The sequence below is a fragment of the Giraffa tippelskirchi genome, chromosome 13 (genome assembly GCF_054371585.1).
Source record: "Giraffa tippelskirchi isolate mGirTip1 chromosome 13, T2T-mGirTip1v1.2.pri, whole genome shotgun sequence".
In the NCBI taxonomy this organism is placed as follows: Eukaryota; Metazoa; Chordata; class Mammalia; order Artiodactyla; family Giraffidae; genus Giraffa; species Giraffa tippelskirchi.
In genome coordinates this window covers 71,903,127-71,914,200 of record NC_137287.1, presented here as the reverse complement: position 1 = coordinate 71,914,200, position 11,074 = coordinate 71,903,127, and the positions used below count along the sequence as shown (strand labels likewise).

The 11,074-nt window shown below is 41.3% G+C and overlaps 1 protein-coding gene across 11 annotated transcripts in view; it reads right to left on the bottom strand.

Annotated features, from left to right (window-relative positions):
- Positions 1-3,304: 3,304 nt before the first annotated feature.
- Positions 3,305-11,074, bottom strand: part of PRPF18 (pre-mRNA processing factor 18) — a 53,153-nt gene continuing 45,383 nt past the window's right edge. For all 11 annotated transcript variants that reach the window (XM_081553555.1, XM_081553551.1, XM_081553546.1 and 8 more), the window contains one exon: positions 3,305-5,760. In XM_081553555.1, coding sequence (XP_081409681.1) covers positions 5,680-5,760 — 81 coding nt within the window. In that variant the 3' untranslated portion in view covers positions 3,305-5,679. The remainder of the gene's footprint in view (positions 5,761-11,074) is intronic.

The window sequence follows — 11,074 nt, the reverse complement described above, 5'->3', positions numbered from 1 at the left end:
ACCCTGTCAGGGAACTAGATCCCACCTGCTTCAACTAAGAAGATCGAAGATCCTGCCTGCCACAGCTAAGACCTGGTGCAGTCAAACAAACAAATAAAAAACATCAACAACAACAAGCAAACTAACTCACACGGGGAATGACTGCTAATGGGTTCTGGATTTCTTTCAGGGTTCTACATTTACATGTGCTGCTGACTGCACAATTCTGAATATTCTAAAGACTACTGTACCCTTTGAATGGGTTAATCTTACAGTACATGCATCCAATATCAAGAAAGATGTTTCTTTAAATGATGACAGCAGAAATCAAGACCATGGCTCTGTCCTGACAAGGCATGAAGAGATTTCTGGGGCACTAATAACATTATCTTTCCTGACTTGGATGATAGTTACTTTGAGACAGTTTCACTCTGAAAAAGTTGTATGATATGGTATCTTTCTGATGTGTGCACTTTGCTGTATATGTTACAATTGAATAAAACTTTACAATGAAGGAAATGTTATCTAGCTGTGAGTCTTGGGAAATAATCTTCAAAGGGCTAAACAAACCCTCAACAGGTAACTGATTAACAATACTGCTGCTGCTGCTGCTGCTAAGTCGCGTCAGTCGTGTCCGACTCTGTGCGACCCCATAGATGGCAGCCCACCAGGCTCCCCCGTCCCTGGGATTCTCCAGGCAAGAGTACTGGAGTGGGTTGCCATTTCCTTCTCCAGGGCATGAAAGTGAAAAGTGAAAGTGGAGTCGCTCAGTCGTGTCCGACTCAGTGACCCCACGGACTGCAGCCCGCCAGGCTCCTCCGTTCATGGGATTTTCCAGGCAAGAGTACTGGAGTGGGGTGCTATTGCCTTCTCCGATTAACAATACTAGACTCCTGCTATCTCTCTCTGCCTCAACCCTAACTCATAGTTTAAACAATCTCATATTTTATAATATCTTTGTTTATTCTTGCTTTACACAATGTAGAGCCAGCCCAAGGTAGTCACCTATTCTTACCTTCAATTTTCTTACATGAGGCCTGTCCTGGAGGTTCTCTCTATGCACAAGTCACCTCATTTGAAACCCAAGAATTATTGCTTCAAGAATATTTAACAACTGAAGTACTCAAGATTTTACAGTATGCCAAATTCCACATGAACCTTGAGAGCTAAGTGTTCTCTATTAAAAAATAAATAAATAAAAGAAATAAAGAGTCCTTTTGCCCTAAATTCATCCACCAGGTCACTTCCTTCTGTAACTCTGATAATTCTTTTTAATCTGTGGTTTTCAAACTGCTGGTCACAACACATTAATGAGTTGTAAGCCACTTTAGAGTCACACCAGCATATTTTTAAAAGAAACACAACAGGAAAGAAAAAAGAAGAATGTACCGCTCGTGGCATGGTCAGGGCATACACACAGGTGATACTGGGTCCCACCTATTTGTTATGGCTGATTGTTGAGCTATGGTCAAAGCATCTCAAAGCCACAACTTCAATCCTCCCGCTGTACAAGACGGTGAAACCGAAATCAGGCTAAGAGGACAACGCTAACAGTTCGTGATGTCTCCTAAGTCTCAAGGGAAGAGCAAGCTGGAGAGTAAAGGCAATTTGGTTTTGGCAAGCTGTCAACCCTGGGAGTTCAGAGGGCAAGGAGAGCCAGGTGTGCAGATGACTCTTGACTGTCACAGCAGGAAGCCTGCTGAATGCCTCGGTGATCACCAGTGACACTCAAAAAGCAGCTCAAACCTTCTTAGCTGCCCTCCGTGGTCAAAGTATGTGTTCATCTTGAATGCTGGGAGAAAGCTGACAATGATTTCAAAGTGGGTGCTTAAGGACAGAGAGGAGAGACTAAACAAAAGGAAGTGGCCTAGTTAAACAAGAGTAACCATTACCATCAACACAAGGATTAGTTTGGGCGAGTTTATAAGAGTTTGTGGAAAAAGGAGTAAATAATCAATGATTTCAAAATAAACTGTTTTGGTAAATGTAAAAAATATACACACACACACACCACACACATATATATAAAATATGTGTGTGGTGTGTGTGTGTGTGTGTGTATATGTATATATTTTAAATGAGTATGTTTCCAAAATCCTGAAAGGGGTCAGTTCACACCACAGTGACAACCGCCAACCACACTGCATTCCCTCGAGTGAGTCCACACCACCAGAACTTATTTTTAAATTTCAAAAGATTTTAAGGTTACTGTTAACCATTCCAGGACGAACTAGCGCGTAGTCAGAATTCAGCCCATCTAACTGCCAAGTCTGATGAAAACCAGTTGCCATAACAGTGTTCCCACAGTGACCCTCTGGGGACTGGGACTGGCTCCTCACACTCTCGACAGCTGGAAACTCTTCCACAAACCTGCCATGAGAAAGTGCTTTCAGTTCAAGCTTCCCAGTACGACTCCATACCATAAATTTCTAGGGGATAAAGTTAAGGGACTTCATGGGCTAGGATTTGGAGGAAGGAGGCATGATCCACAAGGTTACGCTCTTGCAGATATTCAGACAAAGGGAACAGCCACATCTCAACCGAAGCTCCCCTTTCACCGAATCAGCCCCATTAAGCTCTACTACCTTTCTAGGTCCAGAAGTAATGAAGGGGTTACTGTAGGGCTGAAAAGGAGCCAGTGATAGGATCCACAAGTTCAAATCTACCAAACTCTTTCTTTCTTTCAAATAACTGGATTTCTACAGTATTTGTTGTTGTTGTTTAGTTGCTAAGTCGTGTCCGACTCTTTTGCAGTCCTGTGGATTACAGCCTGCCAGGCTCCTCTGTCCATGGGATTTTCCAGGCAAGAATGCTGGAGTGGGTTGCCATTTCCTTCTCCAGGGGATCTTCCTGACCCAAGGATGGAACCCGAGTCTCCTGCATTGCAAGCGGATTCTTTACTGCTAAGCCACTACAATATTTACTGTGGTCAAATCCCAGGACAATCTAAAGTGCTAAAGGGGGCCAGGAGATCATCAGAAGGAAAAACTTAACATTCAGAAGTTGTACTGCTAATCAACCCTATTTTCTATTCCTCCAAATTCTTTTCAGAGACGCAGCACATCCTAAATGCTTGTACTAGCAACAGCCGCCTTCCCAGCTCTGGTCTCTTGGGATCTTCCCCTTCTTCTTACAAGATCCGGGCCGCCCCCTTCTCCTCTCTACATGTCAATTGTTTTTGGCCTCAGTTTTCTTTTCCTAGTTTTCCCCAAGGGCTGAAATCACAGCCATGACCTCCAGACTGCCACAGGCCTATACTGCAATGCTGAAAAATACTGCTGTCTTTGCAGTTGGCAAGAACACTCCCAAGAAACACAGGATTTACTTTTGAGGGAAAACCAGTGTTTTATTAGATTTGAATCCAGAAAGACACAACTCCTTTGGAAAGGAGTCTGGGGAGGTGGGGAGGAAGAGAGGGAAGAATATACTTATCTCAGGAGTGTGAATGATTTTAAAAGATAGGCCTTTATTGTTTCAGAAACAGCTAAAAATTAGAAACGTAGTATCTGCTGCACTATAATTTTCATGATTTGGAGAATGAGAGAGGTCATTTTTCACTAAACCCTCATGACAGGTACAGTCCTCTGAAGACCTTTAACTTCTGGGAAATAGAAAACTTCTCTACGAGGAGTCTATGCCTTTCAATCTACCTCCCTCTACCCAAGCCCCAAAATGACTAACATTCACAGCACCACAGAATACCTTACACATTTTTTTTTCCTCAAACCATCTACCCACGCTGATCAGTTCTAGAAGGTACTGGTGTCACATGATGAAGTTTCTTCTCTGTGTGGAATATTAACTCACAGCAAATGGGAAGACAACACAAAATGAGGTGACTACCATGGTGTGGCCTGCCTATGAATTAAAAAAAAAAAAAAAGTGATCTGTGGAGTATTCATTCAACAATATTTATAAACAAGTTCTATTCAAGACTATATAACTGAAGTCTACATTGTTGTCACATCTTATCAAAGTCTGTCTCTTATTGCTCTAGTAAGCTTCCTTCAGTTCTAATTAATGTAATAAGAAATGGTTTTCTAAAGTGGGGTGAAGGGCAAGGAACACTGATTCAATTCAGGACAGCAGGCCTCAGCCACCATCGAGCAAATAACCAGCAGACACAATCAGCCCAGCGCAGCCACAGACCCCACAAGTGGCCAAAACTGGCTTCCAAGGCTTTCCAAGAGGGGCAAGAATAAGTAATTGAATCCACCTGCACTCACTTAGCTGACTCCAGGCCCCACCACATTCTGGATTCTTCTAAACTCGGAAATGGCTGAAAGTGTGAGCAGCTATAGAGCGTGGATACAGTAAGTGCTAAATAAATACTTCCACTAACTAGTACTGCTGACACTGCCACCAGCAGCATGGCTGTCATCATGAGGTGAGCATACACCGTCCTGACCAGTGGTTCGGGAAAGCTACTTTGTCTTCACTCTACCAGCAACAACAAGGACACAATTGTTATGTACTGAGTTATCTGCCAGGTAGTGCGCTATGCATTTTACTTTACTTAACACAGTGATGCTCTGAGGTGTGGATGATGACTGCCACCATCTGCAGACGCTGGAGTTTAGAGATGAAGTGCCTTGCTCGGGGGTGCACAGACATACACATGCCTCCTCTGCTGAATTCTGAGGCGGGGTAATTCTGATGTCAGAGCCTCACTCCTACCAGGAGCCGCCAGCACCACTCCACCTGGTCAAGTACCATTCTATTTACCCACCTGCCTCTATCCACTGAGTCCTCTCAACTTCTAAAGTGCACTGATTCATCACAGTTATCTGGGTACGACACGTGCAAGAGTCAAAAGAAGTCCTCGCTTGAGTGAAATCAGACCAAGCCCTACAGCTTGGGCAGTGACAAGAGTCCGGCACCCTTCTCTTTGGCCGGTGGGATGGAGCGGGGCCAGCCATCCACTATGGTCTCGGGAGGATGACATTGGCAGGCGGTCCTAGTCTAGGAAGAGCCAGCAGCAGCCCTGACAATCCATTTCCTCACCTTGAACCTTGATGCCTGGGGTTACTGAATTTGAACTTCTGTTGGTTTAATATACCATCTTTTTTTCCAAACTTCTTCCTGTTAATTCTGTTCTGAGAGATGGCCAATACTATAATGTATATCTTTAAAGGATAAAAGCTTTAAAATGCAAAATAGACACTTAATAGTAATAACATTTACATTCAAATGTATTGCAAGGTGGCAAAAGTCAAGCAACATTTAAGAATGATCAAGTTTCATTAAATGGTTCCATATTTTTGTTGAAAAATATAAAAATATTTCTCTATAAACACAACATAAAAAGCAATGTGAAAATTACCATATTTTACAGAAATCATTAAGTCCATCCTCAAATGTTCCTTTTTAATCCTCTCATTGCAACTTTTAGGTCTATAGAGGAAAAGTTATTTTAAACCGTGTCCTGTGACTGTTTTAAATTTACACATTTAAATTACTGGGGAAAGTCTTTAGTACTTAATTTTTTGACTACTTAAAAGTAAGACACAAAAATCACTCTGCAGTCAGATGTGACATAACAGCCAACACAGGTTCTTAAAACCAAGAGCTGCATTAGGTAGAACTCAACGACCAGAAACTCCTTTTTTCTTCTTCCCTCACTGCAACTGGTGGTAATTCCAGAAGTCTGTGCCAGGCTTCCTTAAGCTTCTCTTGATATTTACACACCGCACACAGATCTCATAGTGCATTGTACTCCACACATTTTGATGGATCTGTAGGAAAGTGCTTCTGGCAAATGGTCATTAACCTCTTCAGTCCCTAAGAAAATAAAAAAAAATAGTGGTTGGCTATGATATGATTAAACTTTTTAAATTTTTTATTTAATTTTTTATTTCTGGCGGCCCTAGGTCTTCACTGCTGTGCACAGGCTTTCTCTACTTGTGGCAAGTGGGGGCTATTCTCCAGTTGCAGTGCACAGGCTTCTCACTGCCGTGGCTTCTCTTATTGTGGAGCACAGGCTCTATGGTGTGCGAGCCTCAGTAGTTGTGGTTCCCTGGCTCTGGAACACAGCCTCAACAGTTGTGGCCCACAGGCTTAGTTGCTCCGAGGCATGTGGAATCTTCCTGAGCCAGGGATTGAACCCATGTCTCCTGCATTGGCAGGCAGATTCTTTACCACTGAGCCATCAGGGAAGCCCTCAAACAATTCTTAAACTAAGTGAAATCACCAAAAACAGAACAAAACAACAAGAAAAAAAGCCTGCCAATCTCTGCAGTCCCACAGGAAGCAGATAACACAAATATAAATTACTTCCATGAAGTGAGTTATAATCTAAGAGATTAAACATCAGAGAAACAAGATTTTTCAAACACCTTACTTAAAGTCCTTTGTGGATTCAAAGACTGTCCATATTATGCTGTCTAAGGACTGGGAGTGTGGAGGAAGGCTATCTTTCAGCTCATTTCCAAGAAGGAAGACGTGCTGGCAAAGACAGACCAGGGAATTTGCTTTGTTCCTAGCTTCTTATTATTGTATCCTATACCTAATAGGGTATTGCTTTAGGATAAAGACCCTTCTGGCTTTAGACCAGCTTTTCCTACTGTGAATTCTAATCATGTGGATGCAGAATTGGATCCATGAAAATGTCTGCGATATCGTTAATCTGGGATCCTAAGTTTTCTTGAAGGAACAGGTGAAAAGAGAGGCAAAGCCAGGAAAGGGAACACTCTGATGAAATACTAAATAGCTTCAGTCCAGAGCAAAACACAGCAAGAATTATTATGAACCAATAAAGGCAAACTGATGGTAAGACAAGTGGGGGTCATTTTCCTTACACCACAGGATTAGAGTTTTAGGCGTTTGTGCCTTTACAGAAGATAACTGTGATGCTTAGATACACTCACTAAACTGATTCTCTGATTTAAAAATAAATATTAAGAGTCTCCATCATCAAGTTACCATGGAATGTTACAATAAATGTTTGCAATAAGGACTGCTAGCACCCAGCACAGATTGTCAAAGGGGCATAATCTCATGATAGCCTATGAATATTTTCCAAATGGAAACAAATCTTTTCAATTAGATCTCTCACGATTTTAGTTTCAAGTTGCTTGAGGATGCTTAAACCAGTAAGATAAGGAGCTGCTTAGCTTAGCTTACTGCAAATAGCTTAAAATCAGTAGTATTCTTAAATATAGTTTTTACTTATAGAAAAGTAATACATTTATTTAATAAATCCTTATTCAGGACCTACTATATGCCAAGCAATGTTCTAGACTGTGGGAATACAGCAGAGTAAGAGAAAAATCCCCATTCTCATTGAGAATGTATTCTAATAAAGGAAGATGAGAAAAGGTGTAAGACAGACAAGAAACAAAATGACTATGTAAATGTCAAATGTGTTGAATGATGCTAAGTGCTATGGAGAAGATCAAGCAGGCAAGAGGTGTGCATGGTGTGAGAAGTGACCAGAAGGACTCTGGCTTCCCTTGAACTCAAGAGCCACTGAAGTGCTCTGAGCAAGAAAGCATCACAGTCTGGTTTGTATTTTAACTGCATCTCTCTGGGTGCCGTACAGATACTGAACAAAAGAGGGGCAAGGAAAGGAGCTCAGAGCAGAGACACTGCAACCATCCAGAGAAGAGAGGCTGGTGGCTGGAACCAGATGGGAGCAGTGGAGGGGGTGAAGGGATCAGAATCCAGATGTAATTTGAATATGGAACCATCATGGTTTGCTGATGTGGGCTGAGAAAGAGAAAAGCCAAAGATAATGCCATGTTTTGTGTGCATGTTATTATATATACATATTTTTTAATCACATAGTTCTAGTATCAACTAATAGCAGTCCCCTGCCTCATCTTTTCCAATCCCTAATTCCTGCATCGCAAAGGCAACCTTACTTCAAATCTCTGAAGCGTTTCTTTTGGTATTTACTGCTGTATTTCTAAACACTACATTGATAGTGCTTGATTTTTTCTAGTTTTTATTTTTTTCTCTATCAATACTACCAAAGTTGAAAATTTAATTTTCTTACACCTGCACACTGGCCTCTCACAGCACACATGCACCTTTCTCTCCCCATTCCTTCCACAAATCACAATTTCAGTGATCACATATTCAGGATAAACTTCATAATGTCTACACAAATACTGTCCAAAACAGAGTCACTACCCTTTTTCTTGGCTATTTTTCCCCACCTTTTTGCTTTTCTGTGTAACTATCAGTTCCTTCTCCAACAGTGAGACTACTCGCAACATGACCAAGCACAACAGGTAGTCTGGGTCCACTCTCTGTTGCAGTCTAGATCAGCTGAACTCCAGACCTCCTTGTACTGCTACGATCCTGGAGCATCCCTTCACGTTCCATCTGGGAATTCCTTCTGCCCTGCTCGTGTGCTGCATATTATTTCCTGGATCTTTTGTGTTTGTTTCCCTCGTTCTGGTGGAGCACTTCCTCCAAGTAGACCCAATATAACATTATAGAGGTGTTAAGACTCCCCAGGTTCAAATCCCAATCCCACCACCTACTGGTTGTGGGACCTTGGGAACTTACTTCTCCATACCTCAGTTTCCCAACTTGTAAAGCACAGAATCATAGTATCACGCTCGTATTACATATGTAAGAGAAGAGAGAATACATACACTAAATTGCTACAAGGACCACATAGTAATAAATAGTATATAAGTGTCAGCTATGATAATTTCAGAAAACGTGATACAAAATGTGACACAGAATATGTGACACAAAATGGGCCAAATTTTTGCCACCACCTGTCTAAAAATATCTTAAGCCTATACTCACACTTGATTGATAGTTCATACAGGAACAGAATTCAGAGTTGGGAGATTTTTTCCCCCTCACTGTTACATTATTACGCCCCTGTCTTCTTGCTTCCAGTACCGGAATGAGAAGAATGGGGGCATTTTAATTCTTGAGCCTTTGTAAGCAACCTGTTTTTCTCCAGAAGCAGTGGATATCTCATCTTTATCTTTGGCCCTCTAATATTTCATTATATTGAGCCTCAATATGAGACTCTTCCTGTTCATTTGTCATGCATTCAGTGAACTCTTCTTTTCATTCTAGAAAGGCATGTCCTTCAGTTCTGGGAAGTTTTTTGCATTAATTCTTTATTTCCTATCCTCCAATTTCTCTGTTCTCCTTTCCCTAGAATTTGAATAGCTGCAGACCTTATAGGTTGTTGACTCCTTCGTTCTCTTATTTGCTATACTTCTGAGAGCTCTTCAGAAGTATCTTCTCTTTTATCTAATTTTTAAAATTTCTGCTGTAACGTTTAACTTCTGAGAGCTCAATTTGATTGTGACTCTTTTTGTAGCTACTATTCTTATCACATGGTTACAACTTTATCTAAGAATACTAACTAAATTCTTAATTAAAGGGTTTTTTTCCTTTCCCCTATACTGTAATTCCATTACTCTCAACTTCATTGTTACTATGTGTTTTAGTCTCAGTCTTTCATGTTGGAAACTTCCCCAAACACCTGATGATCCTAAGTGAACATGCATAATTATGAGTAAGGCAATAGGAGCTAAAGGAAACTCACTGAAAGGGCAGCACTTGTCAGTGAAACTTCATTTTAGGACAATATGGCAGTAAGCCAGTTTTTTCAGTGTTGGAGTTCTAAATGTTAGTAACCGTACATCTTTTCTCTTGGGTCACTTCAGAGAAGAACTCTTCCATTCCTGAGTTGGCAGTAAAAGCCCAGCTGCCAGCATCAGAGGAACCAAAGGAGAAGAGGAAAACAGAAGTTCCATTTGTCAACACATACACTCTCACTTGAATTGTCTGTTCTGGGTGAGTAGGGAATCTCACCTTGCCTGAGGGTAGAATCCCTCAGAAGGTTTGTGTTCTGCGAGAGGAGAGGCGGGAATAGGGGCCCATCTGCACAGGGAGAAGGAAGCTCTGGACAACTTACCCTAATTTCAGCCACTCCTTCATCTTCAGCCCCACCCCACAGTCTGGCCTTTTTTAAGTGCCTAAACGTCCCATGTCCTGAGCCTTTCTAGATTCTACAGATTCCTCATTAATGACTCCTTAATGACCTTCTCTCTACATAATAGTAACTAAATTGATTCTTTTTTAAATCAGTATTGTTTCCAGGAAAATATTCTGCATTTTAAGACCAGATGATCAATACCGAAGTCAGATTGTTTATATTGATTATACTCTTTGCAGTTGAGGGTGGAGAAGCTCTACAGAGTCAGCAAAAACAAGACCGGGAGCCAACTATGGCTCAGTTCATGAACTCCTTATTGCCAAATTCAGACGTAAATTGAAGAAAACAGGACCAACCACTAGACCTTTCAGGTATGACCTAAATCAAATCCCTAATGATTATACAGTGGAAGTGAGAAACAGATTCAAGGGATTAGATCTGATAGATAGAGTGCCTGAAGAACTATGGACAGACGTTTGTTAACACTATACAGGAGGCGGTGATCAAAATCATCCCCAAGAAGTGAGCAAGTAACTGAAAGTTGCTCAGTCATTTCTAACTCTTTGCAACCCCATGGACTATACAGTCCATGGAATTCTCCAGGCCAGAATACTGGAGTGGGTACCCTTTCCTTTCTCCAGGGGATGTTCCCAAACCAGGGATCAAACCCAGGTCTCCCACATTGCAGGTGTATTCTTTACCAGCCACAAGAAGACAAAAATGAAAAAGCAAAATGGTTGTCGGAGGAGGTCTTACAAATTGCTGAGAAAAGAGAACAAAAAGGCAAAAGAGAAAAGGAAAGATATATCCATTTGAATGCAGAGTTCCAAAGAATAGCAAGGAGAGATAAGAAAGCCTTCTAAGTGATCAATGCAAAGAAACAGAGGAAAACAATACAATGGGAAAGACTTAAGAGATCTCTTCAAGAAAATTAGAGATACCAAGGGAGCATTTCATGCAAAGATGGGCACAATAAAGGACAGAAACTGTATAGACCTAACATAAGCAGAAGATGTTAAGAGGATGTGACAAGAATACACAGAAAGACTATACAAAAAAAATCTGAATGACCCAGATAACCATGATGGTGTGATGACTCACCTAGAGCCAGAAATCCTGGAGTGCGAAGTCAAGTGGACCTTAGGAAGCATCACTACAAACAAAGCTAGTGGAGGTGAT